Consider the following 17,092-nt stretch of genomic DNA (forward strand, 5'->3'; position numbering starts at 1 on the left):
CTTTTAAGATGTATGGCCAAAAAGGTTTGTTTTAAAACCGTCTATTAAAATACGTACTTCCTTTCTGCTCTTCCCCCAATTTTAAAACAGAAGATCAAGTTCTCCTATTATTCTCCCTCAAAATGTTAGGATCAATAAATTTCCCAAATAAATATACGCAATATATCAAAATAAATATTCCCCCAAGCTATTTTTAAAATACAGATGAACAATCCGATTAACATACTGGATAGTTACCATTCCAATACTACTAAGCAATATCCACTCAGATTTATCCAGATATTTTCAAAAACTTAAACTGTATCTTCTCTAGGAAGATGTCGGGTTCAGAGGCCACAGCAGTGGTTGGCTTGGGGAAAAGCAGGGAATACTCTATTTGAGACGCAAAGGGGCAGAAAGATCTCCCAAGAGAGGATGGATGCGGGGCAAAAAGAAAGTCAAATCCTTACGGGAAGCAGGCACTAAGATGCAGCAAAAAAGAATGTGGAAAGACTGAAAAGGAAAACAGAGGAATGAAAAGTCTGAGAGTAATAAAAACAGCAAAAGCCATAAAGACAGAGAAGCAGCAGGAGGTGAAAGAAATGGTAGGAAGGGGGAAATTTAAATAAAAGGCAGAATAAAGGCACACAAGGAATGAGTCCTTAATCACGTTCCATTTTAATTTACACTTAAAATGCAATATAACACATACAACCTTTGCGTTGTCTCTCAGAAGAGACTTGGGAAGGATTTAAACCTGCTGACTCACCAGGAGGTGTAATCATGGATGCTGCAGAAATTGCCAGAGTCTCCAAAGATGCTACAAACCCCCTTATTTTGAAAATTCACATAGTGTATATTCTCATTTCTTCTGAAAAAACAAACTACTGTCTTTTAGACTGGGAGAGGACAGGAGGACTGGAAAGTGAAGAGCTCCGCTTTCAGAAATGAAGCCTCATAATGTCAGAATTTGCTAAACACGCACACGCAAAATCTAATGGAGTTAAACTCTCAAAACTTTGGAGTCATATTAGAAGGTAAAAAAAAAATAGCCAGAAGTTCCAAACATGTTAATGAGATGCATGCACAAAATGGCAATGAGTTTAACCTTGCCATCATATGTAGATCTAAAAGGGGCTTCTATGTGGTTGAGCATGATATAAGTACACTGTATAATTGCATACATGCACACATATGATTTTGTCCATAAATCCAAAACCCTGAAATGTTTCCAGGTAAATTTTCCATCCCTTCTGTTAAGTACTTCCAAACAATAGTGATGATAACAATGGCATAAAACTCAGCTCAAATTTCAAAGTTGGAACTGAGCGCACCAATGTCTGTATGTTGCAATAAATTAAAACAAAGCAGGTATTTGACCTCCTAAGATCATATATCACATATTTTAACTTCACAGTTATAACACCCTCTGCACATGGGTGCTCTGCTTGCTTTCCAGTTCCATCACCATCCCCTCAAGACGCCTTCCCCAAAGAACAAAATGCCTCTGCCAATTTTGTCCCTTCCACCATATACGAGTAGGCATGCTTTTTCACTTACACTTGGTGTGCAAATTTGGATCCAACCCAAAAGTTGCATCAATAAATTGGCATAAAACAAACCTGACATCTTCCTAGCATTTCCCTTTTCTATGTTGTCCTACAGTTGCTGCAAACTTTTACCATATATATTCTACAGAAAGCCATCCCGGGAGGAGGGGGGTTGCAGCGGGTCCCGAGTTTTGGAACGTCAAAGGAGAAAGAGAGCAACTTAGAAGAGCCAAGGTTCACAGGAGGTGGTGTGCATAAAGAAATGTGGTTAAAATGCAAAGCAGCCATGCTGCTGCCTGCTGGCAAGAGCTGCCCAATGACTCCAGTTCTTTTGGTGTGTGCAAAACAACATGCTGCTCCCTGGAGAAGCAGATAAGAAGTTTCTGAATCCAGAAAAGCTTGCTACCGGTCATAGTCAAATCAATGGAGACAGTTGAGTATCCGCTTCAGAGATGGCACAGCTGTGGATATACCTGGCCAACCATTTGCTTTCAGGGAAAGGGCATACGGAGGACAGGAGCTTTGAGTCCTTCAAAGCCTGGGAGCTCCTTGTAAGGTAAAAAAGCACACATGCAAAGTTCTTGCAGCAGAAAACAGTGTGTTTTTGTTTTTTTACACCAGCTTTTAATGGAGCCCAAGGAAGTCCACAATAACAAAAGACCAGATATCAACACTGAAGGAAGATGCTTCCAGGAGTTCTGGGATCTTTAGCCCAGCAAAAGTCACAAGCTGCATCACACATTCACGGAAGACGCTCACTTCACATTGTAGTATACAGTGCAGGATCAGGCTCCACGACGCAGTCAGACATAAGCATGTAAAATACGGTAAGCCGGCCAACAATAAATACGAAATGGTGCCATTCCAGAAGACAGGAGTTCTGCATTCTGCAGACACTGGGTCAGGAAGCCACCGATACTTCAGGAGGAATATAGAAAGTCAATACAAGTTCAAGGTTACAGTATAAGCTATAAACAACACACAAATTGCATGTGGAAACTGTCCACCGGAAGCCCACCGCGATGAACGAGACCTGCTTTGATGCAAACCACATTCGTTTAATGGAGGGCTTACACAGGAAGAGGTATGCAGCGTACAACCATCTCCATTTAAAAGACATTCCATATAGACAAGAAACAGTGAAGCCGAGAAGAAAGAAAACAGACAGGGCAAGAAGTTCTCCCCAAGGGGAGACAGAGGGAGTGTTAAGACAGTACCCAGAGGAGGGCAGCTGAATTGACAGAACTGAGATCCTGTCTCACTAGTCAACAGTGAAAGCTGTGTAGAAGAACAGTTCCTGAATTAAAGTAGCTGAACATGGTTCAGATTATTGGATACATCTATAAGCACAATGCTTTGCAGGAGCATTTACTGTATACCAAAATCCTACTTCTTGCAACACACGGTGTTGCACGAGTAGTGAAAAATGTTTTCCTATTCAAAAGGTGCTTGGATATTCTTTTCAGGCAGCATTTTATCATTATTTTTTATATATATGATCTCATTCAACGTGGTTTAAAAGGAGAAGGAGAAGGAGAAGGAGAAAGAGAAGAAGGAGAAGAAGAGGTATATTTAAATAGGTGGGTGGGGGAGAGAGAATATTGTTTACAATAAGAACCCAACTAATTGCCTATATGACTGTTTAGGATTTGAAAGCTACAGGGGTTTTTCTCTCTCATTTAAATAAGGAATAAAATGTTGCCCAAAGTCTAAAATTATCTTTACACATTTGTGCGTGGTTTTTCCTTTTCCTTTTTTTTTTAAAGTTAGATCTATAAATCAAAATAATTATCATAGTTAAAGATACAATTTGTATCAACAGTAAAAGGTAACTTTCTGGTTCTATAGGGTCTTCAAGTTGCAGCTGTGCACCTGGTTTATCAGAAATAAGATGATCAACTAGAGCAGCCTTTGCAAAGATGGCGCCTTCCAGATGTTTTGGACGTGCTGGCTGGGGCTGGAAGTACAAAACATCTGGAAGGAGCCAGCTTGCTGAAGGCTCAAGTAGGGAAACATCACATTAGGTCACTCTGCAGGGAATCCTAGTGTGTAAGATTACGCTCACTATGTATAAGTTACTGTCTGCAAGATCTAGTACTATTCTATCTATGCAAGATTACATTTTAGAAGAGCTAGCAGAACCCACGACTTAAAAACCAGAAATCTCCCTTACTAATACTAGAAGAGACGGTTCTGTCTGCTTCTAAATCTATGTTGTTTGCAGAAAGAGCCATGCCTGCACAATACAGCAGGCCAGACAAACTAACTTTGAGAACATCTACAGTATTTTACAAAAAGGATGGACTGTTCTCAGTTACAATGCTATATTATACTATAGTGCAGTTTATAAAAAAATGTTGCATATCGTCAACACAACATAAAACCTTCTCAGGCCAGCCTTGATAAATAGCATGAAAAATACACAGTATCTTATATACAAAAAAAAAATTGCATTGAGAACAATTAGTTTCATTTAAAAACAGGTATAAAAAACCCACACATTTTGTCCAGTATACCTGCGTATTAATTAGAGGAGCAAGAGACACAACAAAAACAAATCTCAGTTTCTGACTCATGAAGGTGTGGATAGGTTGCCTAAACTGATATATTGGTAGCCTAATTCTAGACAGTGTGAGTCGGATGAGCGCAACATCTTCAAAATCTGCATCTAAGGCTTTTGCCTTCTACATAATAAATTAATCATGGCAGATTTCTCCATCAGTGATTGCTTTTGCGTGCACCAAAAATTAACAGTGATAAACAAATAATGTCACTTAAAACCAAAAACCAACAAAAAAGTGCCATACTATAAAGTACTAATAACACACTGTTACCCATTTCAACATTAAAACTGGTAACTCAAAACTTGTTTAAAAAAATAGTCAGTGCTGTAAAAGACCTTTGTTTTCTATAAATAAAATGATTATAGCAAAAAGATCACACAATAAAATAACTTAATTGCAATTTTTAAAAAGTTCATAGTAAGCTTAGCTTGGGGAAAAAAACCATTTGCTGGGTGCATAAAATCCTCTTTAGTTTTCTGCAGCTTTTTTTTTTTTAAGAAAACTTTTGTTGCACTCTGAAGGACAAAAACACCCATTAATTTAATAAACACGTAACGACGTTATAAAAAGTGCTGCATATAAAACCCCCCGATGCACCAAAGAAACGTATTAAGAGACCACAGATATAATAATATATTAAACTGGAAAGATTCTTATCCAGTCATGAAATATTCTTCAAAAATAAAAAATAAAATCCAAGTGAGAATTTAAATTTCCAATGCACGGGGTTGCACATACAGATTCCATGGCACAGTTATTTCACATAAATGGATTACTATATAACCTCCTTGCTGAGAAGGAGATCACACATGCTATTGTAGCAAACCTCCCTCAGCGTTACAGCTGAAACGGAACTATTAAGACACCGCAAAGATGCATCATCCTCATGTCCTCAATAACCGAGCTGAGATTTCTCCACCAAAATGGCGGCAGCGAGTTGCTGAGCGTCCGTCATGTGAGGGTTCCTTTTCATGACAATTCTCACAAGATCGGGAGGGAAAATGTTGCACAGGTTGATGTAGACCTTCTCTCGGTTATCCTGGTACCGCGGCGGGTCCGGGGGGATCCCACAGTAAGGGATCCGCCAAGGCTGATCCTGCTGCTCAGGCAAGCTTTGGAAGGCAAACTGCTCATAACACGGCTGGCTGGGATTGGTGGGCAAGGAGTAAGTTTGGCGGTAGCCGTACGCGTCAACCCCGTAGGCTTGCCTGTCCCAGCTGCTGAGTCCGTCCTGGCCGGAGTACGTTTTCCGTTGCCTCAGCGGGGAATTATCGTACAGACGCGAGTCCGATATGCTGTCTACTCGGGTGGACACGAGGGCTCTCCCCAGATGCCTGCCCTTGGAGCAGGGTGAGCTCTGGGGAGCCGGGTAATCGCCGGGGCAACTGGACCGAGCGCCAACGGCGGGATGCTGGAGGTGGACCGCCATGTAGGGGAGCGGAGATTTGTGGTGGTGCTTTGGTTCTTCGTGACCGTAGCTCTGCACCCTGGTCAGCGTCTCGTGGTAGCCCTGCAGGAAGGGCTGCGAGCTCAGGTGGCCGTGGGGGTGCATGTGCTGGCACTTCAAGTTCTCTTCCAGCTGCGGGTCGGGAGAGCTGACGTAAGACCGGTCGCTGTAGCCCATGTAGGAATCGCTACTGCCGCAGCTGGTGCTCCCTTCGCTGCTGCAGTCGGAAGCTACCGAGCTAATCCTGTAGTCGGTGTCCAAAGAGAAACGCCTTTCGGGACTTCGTGGGCCAGAGATGCTTAGGTTGGAGTATGCGTTCAGCATGGAGTAGTAGCCGGCGTCCACAGGGGAGTCACATTTGGGATACTGCTCATAAGGCATTGGCGTTCCGTGGTTTTTGGTTGCCATCAACACTGGAGGATACGCCCCCTGCGCTCTTTGATCCTGAGGTGAGAAATGAACTCCGGAGGGAAGGCCGTTGCTCAAAGGTGCAGTACTTTGGGGTTTTGCAGCAGCAGAGTTCGGTATACTAACTAGGGAAGGTACAGACCTGGTTTCCAACTTGTTTTTGGTGGGAAGCTTTTCCTCCAAGTCTTGGTAGACCTGAGTCCTTATGCTAGGATCCGACTGCCTCTTTGGAGTGGTTCGCTTGAGATCCGAAGTGCTATCTATCTTAGTGCTGCAAGGGACGCTGTTGCTCTTCACCAGACCTCCTTCGCTAGCAGCTTTGGCAGCTGTGCTCCTGGACATGGCGCGAAGCTCGTCCGCTACTGACCTCTGAGGCTGATTTCCTCTTTCCGGATGGTAGTATTTGCATTTGTGTCCATAAGTGCATTTCTTCCCTGCAAATTTGTCGTTTGGAGATTTAAGTGAGCGAAGGGAGGGGGGGGGGGAGAAAGAGATAATGTGATTCTACAGCAGCATGAAGACAAAAGGGACTGAAAATAACACTGAATCACAGGTCAAGGATGCTTTCAGGATAGTTAAACGTTCTGCAGTTAGAGAAGATGTGGCATCAGTAATACCAGCTGAACATAGAGAGAGAGTGTGTGTGTATGTTTATACACACATGTACACAATTTCACAGCAGCACAATAAAGCATATGCTGGTCTGTTTGCTGTTTATCATTCTGATTTCTATGTAGCCGCTATATTGCAGGCTACTATTATTCTCTCATTTTCAAAATGAGGAACTCATGCTGTCTTCATCAGGCAGGTATTTAAATTTAGGTCTGGGGAATATTATACGCTCATGATCACAATGGTTTTGTGAACCACAGTTCCAGAAATATGCATTCCAACTCTGGGAATGTCTTTCAGCAAAGCCAACAGGACAAGAACCTATTATTGAAAGGAAGTTGTAACAAAATTCCGCAGCAACGTTTTACAAAGACACATTTTACAGAGACCCAAACAAGCAATCAGGCCTTGTTTATTAGAATATAATTAGTGTTTAGTAAGGAAAAAAAGGTTACCATATGGACATGGTTGCTTCTTATGTTCTGGTACAATAGGTTTCTTCCTCAGAAAATTATCCAGGCTTGGGCCATGGCGGCCAAGGGGGTCATCAGGAGGCATAAATCTATCAAGATATATACATATATAATAATTAAATGAACAAGGCATTCAGTAACCCACATTCTCGGTCTTAACATCTGAAAAGAATACCACTTTCTATTTCTAAATAGGATATTAAGTATTCCCAGATTATTTCAGATGCATTCCATATATTGTTCTGGAAAACAAAACAGCCTTGTAAACTAAAGCTGCAATCCTAACTCAATTTACCCGAGAGTAAGCCACACTGAACTCATAGGACTTATTTCTGGGTAGACATGATTAAGACTATGTTTTAAGACTGAAACTCTAGCCTCACTCAATTAATTCACAAAGCCAGGCTACTCTAGCTGCTAGTGTCATAGCATTACATATTTCCCCCTTAAACTCAGTTCCGGCTTGTGGATCTCTACACAGAAGACTTTTCAAACCAAATGTCAAGGTTGGCGGTTTACTTAAAACCTAACCAGTCAGCACTATTTAGAAATCTTTACAACAGAGGAAGCAGTACTTGACTCGAATGTCATAGCAATCTACATTCATGAAGACTCAGAAGTTTAAAAGGTCTCATCAGTTCGAGAAATTGTTTTCCAAGACAGCCTTTGCTAACTTGGTGCAGTCCACATTTTTTGGTCTGGAGGGCGAGGCTGGCAAAGGGTGTTCTCAGACATTGATCCTATCTTTGTTTTGAGAAGCAGCCATGAACATAGAGTCATACAACTAACATTTACACTGTAGACCCATTGAAATTAATGGACCTAGTGTAGTTACATTCATTAATTTCAATGGGTCTGTTCTAAGCATGTAATCGTTGAATACACACATGCAACTATTTGCCAGGGGGAAAAGGCTGCTTTGGTTCATGTACCGAAAGACCACTTGCACATACCACAGTAAAGAAGTGATTTGTCTCTGAATAGGTGAAGATTACACTAGAGCTGCAACTCTGTATGTAGCTACAAGAATTTTCAATGGGGCATGGGTCTCATAAATGCTCTGCATGAAAGGAGAGCAGGCTGCATTTTTATTATTGCAAAAAGCTGACCACCAACGAAGCACAAGATCCATTAAGCTTATTGCATGCGCAGAAATGTTACCAGGTGTGTATGTGTGCCTATAAAATCCAGTATATGCTCCAAGACCTGCAGCCAATTATTTTCCAGCAAGATTGTTTTTTTAATAAAAAAACTACAACTTACTTGTCATTGACAAATGAATACATCAGCAGCCGTTCATCAATGAACTTCTTCCATTCTGGCTTTTCATTTGCAAGATCCCTGTAGTTATCGTTTGACACAATTATGCCATCCGACTCAAAGGCCAACTTCACTATGAACCGGTCGTCATAGCACACCACCCTTCTCCCCTGAACACGGCGGGATGGGGTGAACACCAAAATTTTCTCTTTCTCTAATTTACGCAGGATTTCTTGGTCTAGATATAGTAAAGTGGGGGGAAGCAGAGCACTGAGGTCAGTACTTTATTCGGCCTGCAACTGAGCTCTGTTACAAGAGAGCAGATGTTCAGAGAAGAATGACTTAACCAAAGCACATTCTGAGTCTGCTGGAAGAAGATGACTAATATTCAGCAACGCATTAAAAATATACAAACATAAATTACATTTGCCAGAATCTACAGCCATGCTTACACTTAGGAGCAAGGACTACTGAAGTTAATTCTAGTAACACATATTAAACAGGGGTTCTTGATTTCAAAGATACTTAACAGAAGAACAGAAAAAAGTTTCCCATTTAAAATATAATTAAGCACAAGCTATGTTTTTAAAACACATAATTAAGCACAATCTATGTTTTTAAACCAAATGTCTATCAAAATCAGGATTTCAGCATCTTCCCTCTCCCAATGATACAATCTTCCCAGAAAAATGCACACTAAAGAAGCTTTGCTCACCTCATGTATACTGAGTGTTAAAGGGAGGAGTCTAAAATTTAATGGCATTATGTGCATACCCTTTTCCAAGGATTTATGATTCATAATCATTATTTAGTAAAACTCAAATACAAGAAACAGAATAGAATCCTAGGACTGGAATATAAGGCTTTCCATTAAAACTTTGGAAGCAAATAAGATGAAAAATAAGATGAAAATAAGATGTTCTAACCCTGAAAAAAGTTCAAAAGGGCCTTACATAATTAACAAGCAGCTTTTGAGAGGCTCTACAATCCTGCACAGACTCATTCATATGAATTTTTCTCTGTACAAGCAATATGTTACAACCATAAGGAGAATGAATTATTGGCCACTTTACATGTTTATTTATTAGTCTCACAGTACTTTAGCGGGGAGGCAAATCACAGGATCAGAAGCAAGGTAGTGATATTATTTCATATGGTGTCTGGATTATAACTCGCTGCTCTATGGCAAAATGTATGAGGCCAGCCTGATGTGTATTCCATGCAAAATACTGTGCACTCTGGAGTCCCATAGCATTGCACCCAACTTTTACTCAGAACAGACTCACTGAAATTAATGGATACTCTACTCTGAGTAAAAGCTGGTTGACCAGCAACCCTTTTCAAATCAAGCTGTTGAAGGCAGAGCAAAGTATACCTGTGATGAGAGCATCCGGTCGGGACTGTTCTTTCCTCCATGCTGGCACAAACACTGTGACATCTTTGTGGCCTCTTTCCAAAAACCAGTCCACCGCCAGTTTGATCCCCCGACAAGAGAATACTTCTTTGTTTCCATGGCTGAAATAAACACCCCCAAAATCACCATCCTCCTGCATTACAACCTTCACTTTTCCCATGCGAGTATGAATGGAATATACCAAATACACTGGATTATTACGTTTGTTTTATTAATTTAAGAATCACCTTTTGCTTAAGTCCCAAGGGGATTTGCAACCATACAATAGTACCATCTAAGAATAGGTTTAAGAACTGTATAAAGAACCACCCAAGGCATAGAACGTCCAGATGGAAGAGCCTGATGAAACAAAAATGTTTCCAGTTGCTTCTGGAAATTATAAACAGTGGCTGCATTTTGTATCTGTTAGAAGAAAGCAGGGGCAGCCACAATGCAGGTCCTGTTCCAAGATGCAGTGGAGGACACTCCTGCTGAAAGCAGTGACCTCTTGGATACTTAAAGGATAAGGTGGGTCTCTCAAGTAGCCCAGCCACAAGCTGTATCAAACCTGTACAAGACAGCTGAATGGCTCTTGTCAAACCAAAGCGAATAATAAGTAGTGTACATACTGCACAGCCAATAATATTAACCCGTAACAACTGGCCTTTTCATTTCATGTGTCTCTCCCAAAAGCAGCGCAATTATCTAATAAAGACTATGCTACTTACACAACAGATACCAAAGCTCTGAATGTCAGCATATGCAGAGCCCAAATCACCTCGACTAGCCACAAATATCTGAAAATGGGACACATTTACCTCTCACGTTAAACCAGAAACATGAAGCCTATTTCACACCAGCTGGTAACAACTCAAAAGGGAGCAAACCAAGCCACACACATGCAACAGTGCACTTGAGTTTGGGAGTTCCTCTCACACACAGCTGCACCAACTTGGAATTAAAACAGAAAGCAGGGAGTCCGGCGGCAGCCAGGAACATACATATGCTTGCAGAACAAACTATATTTATTAGAATCCAATAAAATTTATTTTGATCTTATGTCCTCAACATTCAAATCTGAAAAGATGACATCTGAGTGTTGCACAAAGTTACATTTACCTCATGGTACATCCATAGCTTTTGTAAACTGCAGCCAAGACTTGGCAACTCTCACAGAAAGGGCAGAAGTGCTGTGTAGCTGCAAACCCCTGCAACAGTTTTATCAGGATATTCCCCTATGATCACATATTTCAATATGGCTAAAATCTGGTTTGGATACTTCCAAGTGACTATGCAAGTTTGTCCTAATAAAACCTGGGGTACAGCTATATTAGAACTATTTATAAGTGGGTTTTGGGTTGCCCGATTGAAAACTTGGGAGAATACTGTGCCCTTGGGGGGGGGAAAATGTCTTGCTAGTACGAAAGAGAGCCAGTGCAGTGTAGTGGTTAGAGTGTTGGACTAGGACCTGCCAAACCAGGGTTTGAATCCTCACTTGGCCACCAAGCTCACAGGGTGACCTTGGGCCAGTCGCTGCCTCTTAGCCTAACAAACTTCATAGGGCTGATGCGAGGATAAAAACAGGGAGGAGAACAATGTGTATCACCTTGAGCTCCTTGGAGGAAAGAGGGGCTAGAAATGTGATTAATAGTAAATAAATGAATACTAACACCTTGGTGGCCCCTTTTCCAGAGCCAGCTCACCGGCAGTTTCATATCCCAACAGGATAATTCCTCATTTCCAGGGACGAAATATTTACAAGAGTCTTTCCGTGACCCGGCTGCCATCTTTCACCTCCCTCAAGGAAGAGTGTGGCTTCCCCCTCAGCACCAGAAGTCAAGGAGCAGGCCTCAACAAGTTAAGAGAAAGGGCTGCAGCTTACTGGTACAGCGGACGCATTGAATGAGGAAAGGCCCAGGTTCAGTGGCTCCAGACAGGGCTTGGAGACTGAAATATACTCAGAGTCGAGAGTTCTGAATCCTATTGTTCTAGGACCAACCAGACTGCTGCATTCTGAATCCTATTGTTCTAGGACCAATCAGACTGCTGCATTCTGAATCCTATTGTTTTAGGACCAATCAGACTGCTGCATTTTGGATCCTATTGTTCTAGGACCAACCAGACTGCTGCATTCTGAATCCTATTGTTTTAGGACTAACCAGACTGCTGCATTCTAAATCCTATTGTTCTAGGACCAACCAGACTGCTGCATTTTGGATCCTATTCAACCCAGTACATCTCTGGATGCAGAAATAGTCCCTGTGTTACCACAAAAATAGTAAAGGTGGCATTTTCAAGAGTTGCTTATATGCACTTTTGTCTTTGGACAGCTCAAAGAGCAAATAATGGAATATATACTACCTGTGCATGTTTCTGAGAGAAGACTCGCATACCTCAGAACAGCTCCTCTTTGAAGCAGGTGTGCACTTCACAACTCCAATATTTCATATACTTCTTCAGAAACAACCATGCTTACCAGAAGCACACGTCTATCCTTGGAAAGTGAACATGAGGAGCATCCTTGCAAACAGTGGTTCTTACGGATTTGAGCGTTTTGGAAAAAATAGCAGGATGTAATACACAGAATTCCTTGTTAAGACAACATTCAGCCAGCATATGGAAGACAATCTTACTCGGCTACGAGTGATCGCCGAAGAAGAAGGAGGAGGAGGAGGAGGAGGAGGAGGAGGCTTAAGCGCTCTGTTCCCTTACAAAGTATTTACTCAGGCTTCAGTTAATTTCCTCTTTCTAGTTTAATGACACATCAGTTTAAATGATCTCACTTTCATATCGTCAAATCTTAGTGCTTCTTAATCCAGGAACACCCTGTTGAATTTCATATTGGTATTTTCTGACTAGCACTTTCTCCTTAATGCATAACTGTTGAAGTCACTTTCCAGTCCACGCATAAAATTCTGATGTCGGGAATAGTGGTGGGATTGAGTTCCTTGATGTGGGGGCCACACATCATTAGAAAAAGTCAGAAGTATATAAAAAGTTATTTATCAAGACAACACCAACAATACATTCCCAAAAGCAACCATGCTTTAAGTTTGGAAACATCTTTAGTGAATACAGAACAGGGATGTTGTTTTAATCCCTTTGTAAGTTTATTCATTTCAACCAACATATCAGAAAAGAGAACTCAGCAAGCCAATTGCTAATAACTGCTAGCAGGATATCTCAAATGTTATTCATGCTACCCTGGCTCTTCAAAAGGAAACTTCCCATTGAAATTATGGGTCCAGAAAAAAGCTGGGATGTGTGCTAACTTTAAAGCACCTGGCCAAAGTAGTTAGAAAGGTACTAACTTAAAATCCTAAAAGATCTGTTCTGAAATGTAGTCTATGATCATCCCAATATGTGCTAATATATGTCTACTTTATATTGACCATAAAGTTCTCATTTGGGAGGAGTTCAAGCAATATCAGCTATGCAAGACTTCGGCAAACTCCAAAGAATAAGGGACTAAGGTGGCTTTTTTATCATTTGAAACGGAAGTTTTATTTTCAAGGAATCATCAGATAGTTCTATGCTGGAATACATGGAGCAACTATACCATTTGCACACCAGAGAAGCCCATGTCCCTATTTCAGTGTAGTGCTGTATAGTATATTACCAACATGGTATTTTTTTATTTGCAGACTTTTCAAAATGAGAGCAAAAGCATCAAGTGATATTGAGTACAATCCTAGCTGTGATCCAGAATCGCCTTTCAACAGAGTGCTGGAGAATATCTTGACTATTCTTCTACAGTTCTCCATGCCGTGTTGTTGTGAACAAGGATTTTCAACTCTTGACAAATATGAAAGATCAGAAAAGAGAAAGGTTCCTTTGTGTTGATGAGGTGAATTTGTTTGTCTCAAATTAGACCTAATATAAATGAGATTACCCACCAAAAGCAAGCTCACGCCTCTCATTTGAGTTTATGTGCATACTTAAGGGACACATGTAAGAGGCTTGTTTATAATTTTATTTCTGGAATGAATATTGTAGCTGCATTGTTTTATACTTCCTGGATGCCCCACGATCACATTATAAAGCAGTTGTGTTCTATGTTACCAATCAAGCACTGCATTATCAGTAAGAAATTTGGTGTGGGGTGAGCAAATTGTTATTCTGAAAGCGCGGCTCAGAGGGAAAAGTTTGAGAATCACTGCTGAAAAGCCTTGCTGGCTTAGAGCTGGAACTGAAGTCAAGGCTCTTGCAAAAATCACATCAGTGATGAGTCACCCTCGTTCTTTGTATCCAGCAAAATGCACAATTACTTTGAATTCATGCAATTAAGTGTCAGTCATCTGCTGCTGTAAAGAGAAAGTATACCTGAACGGTGAGCAGCTTAGCTCTGAAATATATTGCCACTAATTTTATAACTGTGTTTTCCCCATGACTTGTAGCTATGAGATGTTACAGCAAAGTCACGATTATTTGGGCGGGGGGCGGGGAGTTATTCTTTTGGCAGCAATGGGAACAAAAGGCACTTCTCTGTACCCTGAGCTAGGAAAACAAATATCATGGGGATGTAAAAGTCGATTACTTTAGCCACCAGCAGCTTCTTGGAAATGGGAACATGTCACTTGACATAATTGGATGTACTTTTAAAAACAAGCTTAGCATGGTTCAGTCCTCTGAAGGCAGCTATAAGGTCAGCTCAACGAAAGCCTGATTCCATTAAAGGCAGTGGGGAGTCTGCAATTACCTTCACTAGGATTTTAAGATCAGTTCTTTATCCTTACTATAGGGCTTACTAAAAAAATAATTTGGTTGTATCAGCTTCAGCATTCCGGCTAAATGTCAACTATTTAATTACATTCTATTCACACAAAATTGTCCTTTTAGCAGATAAAAGATATTGGGTTATATTCGGGAGTGGTTCTGCATGTTGGAGTACCCAATTTATGCCAGTTCTCCTCAACTAGTTAAGCTTCCCTCCCAAGGCTGTTCTGGGGGCAGGGAGTAAAATGCCAAACAGCTTTTCCCAACATGCTGCCCTCAGATGTTTTAGCTTACAACTTCCAGTATGGCTGATCATCAGATAAGGGAGACTGCAATCCAGGCATCTGAAAAGGACCAAGTTGAAGAAGGATACTCCAGAACATAACGGGAGAGTCACAGTGGAGAGTTACAGCAGGTAGGTGGGAGCGGTGGAAACTGGGTGCCCCAACTTGCCAAAGCACTTTCCATCTGGGCAAATCCACCAGTGGATGCCACCCAATATTTCATTTGTGGTTCTTTGAGTTGTTCCAATAAAATAAGAGGCAGGCTAGATCAATTTGATGGTGGGAGGGGAGAAGTGAAGTTATCTAGTTATACGTAGCTTTTCAGAAAGAGTGTCAATTAGCATTCTGCCTCATCTACCAGATCCTGGAATTCCTTAGGGAACTGTGCATAGTCAAGGTTGCCATGCTACAGGGTGAAGAAACCTGAATTAAGCACCAGAGGGGCTGGGGGGAACGACCTATATGAAACCAGGAGTTGGTGTCTGAACATTTGGATTCTAAAACACGATACGCTTCGGCATAATGTCTATATCTGCCAGTGTATTATGGGACAAAATTACTATGAGAAGTGCTGTAGGCCAATATACCTGCTTGGGAAGGGTAAAGGTAAAGGGTAAAGGGACCCCTGGACCATTAGTTCCAGTTGTGACCGACTCTGGGGTTGTGGCGCTCATCTTGCTTTATTGGCCAAGGGAGCCGGCGTACAGCTTCCGGGTCATGTGGCCAGCATGACTAAGCCGCTTCTGGCGAACCAGAGCAGCGCACGGAAACACCATTTACCTTCCCGCCGGAGAGGTACCTATTTATCTACTTGCACTTTGATGTAATTTCGAACTGCTAGGTTGGCAGGAGCAGGGACCGAGCAACGGGAGCTCACCCCGTTGTGGGAATTCGAACCGCCGACCTTCTGATTGGCAAGTCCTAGGCTCCGTGGTTTAACCCACAGCGCCACCCGCGTCCCTTTGGCTTGGGAAGGGTAGATGGAGATAAATCTCCAAGTTTCCGAAGCTGTCCTGCTTGTGCTAACCTCTTGATGTTCCTTCAGTGTTAGACATGCAGCTGCTGACCTGACCTCACTGCCTCTTTTCCTTCATGCCTCCCTCGAGACAGAATGCACTCTCAAATCTCTCTTCATCTGAGCTGCAAGAGCAAGCATGGCTCAAGCCATCTCCACCTTAGTTAGAAGGAACTGGGGATGTTTCCTATCAATCACATATTTGCCAGTAATAAACGTAGTTTTCCCATTTTACCAAGTCAGAATCTCAGTTTGATTGTCAAGCATGCTCTTCCTGCAGGAACTCTGCACCAAGCTCATCTCTGCTAAGCTTTGAAACGCCAAATAACATCCAAGAAGAATATGAAAACAGTCACAAGTGATTAGTTCAGTACAGTCTAATATAATACTTTGAATACATTATATGTCATAAAAACAGACTGGGGACACTTTTGTGATGTATAAATTGGATCTGCTATATTCATCTATCATCCTATCTTCCTATTTCCTGACATTTCACATTCTGTTTTGCACATCCCAATAGTGGTAGAAGGAGCTTTGTTGAGCCAACATGGTTAGCTCAATATTTATATGTGCGCACGTGCATTTACCCTTCTGTATTCCCCCTTGCAGTACTGTTAGTGTTACTGAATATCTGCCATTACTTTGGATAATCTTGCGCATGCAAAGAATCTTAGTTCGGTTTTCATTCTGCTCTCACGGTTAAAATACAGAAAACCCCACACGGAACGTGAGACAAGTCTGCTGAGTCAAGCAAACAGCCCATCTTGCTCAGCATCCTGTTCTCAAAGGGGCCAATCAGATGCCTGTAGGAAGTCTGCAAAGCTGGACATGAGTGAAACGGCCCTACACCCAACTGCAATTTCCAAACTTGTATTAAGAGACATATTGCCTCTGACGGTGGAGGCAGAACATAGCCATCGTGGCTAGTAAATGTTGATAGCTGATAGCCTGTCCTCTTTGAATTTGCCTACTCCTCTTTTGAAGCATTCGAGTTGGGAGCAAGTTCATAGCTTAAGGTGCACTGTGTACAGAAGTACACAATTTTATCTTTCTAATAATAATAATAATAATTTTTATTTATATTTATATTCCACCCTCCCCAGCTGAAGCCGGGCTCAGGGAGGCTAACAACAATCAAATAATCCAACATTCTAAAAACATTTCATTATAAAAATTAATTAAAATCAAATTGATTGCAACCATTAAGCTAAAGTTCTGTGAAGATTGCCAAAGGAGGGAGTCAGGCTGTGCCCAGACCAAAGGCCTGTCTTGCAGGCCCTGCGGAAAGATGTCAGGTCCCGCAGGGCCCTAGTCTCTCGTGACAGAGCGTTCCACCAGATTGGAGCTGTAGCCGAAAAAGCCATGGCTCTAGTTGAGGCCAGCCTAAC

General features: G+C 41.6%; 1 protein-coding gene across 8 annotated transcripts in view; it reads right to left on the minus strand.

The window, feature by feature from the left end:
* Positions 1–2,110: 2,110 nt before the first annotated feature.
* The window catches only part of ZC3H12C (zinc finger CCCH-type containing 12C), a 51,953-nt gene continuing 36,971 nt past the window's right edge, over positions 2,111–17,092 (minus strand). For all 8 annotated transcript variants that reach the window (XM_083734990.1, XM_083734985.1, XM_083734986.1 and 5 more), the window contains 4 exons: positions 9,669–9,808; positions 8,297–8,531; positions 7,016–7,122; positions 2,111–6,382 (listed from right to left, as the gene is read on the minus strand). In XM_083734990.1, the coding sequence (XP_083591116.1) occupies positions 4,986–6,382; positions 7,016–7,122; positions 8,297–8,531; positions 9,669–9,808 (1,879 nt within the window). In that variant the 3' untranslated portion in view covers positions 2,111–4,985. The remainder of the gene's footprint in view (positions 6,383–7,015; positions 7,123–8,296; positions 8,532–9,668; positions 9,809–17,092) is intronic.

This window comes from Podarcis gaigeae (assembly GCF_964106915.1).
Source record: "Podarcis gaigeae genome assembly, chromosome: 4".
NCBI lineage: Eukaryota > Metazoa > Chordata > Lepidosauria > Squamata > Lacertidae > Podarcis > Podarcis gaigeae.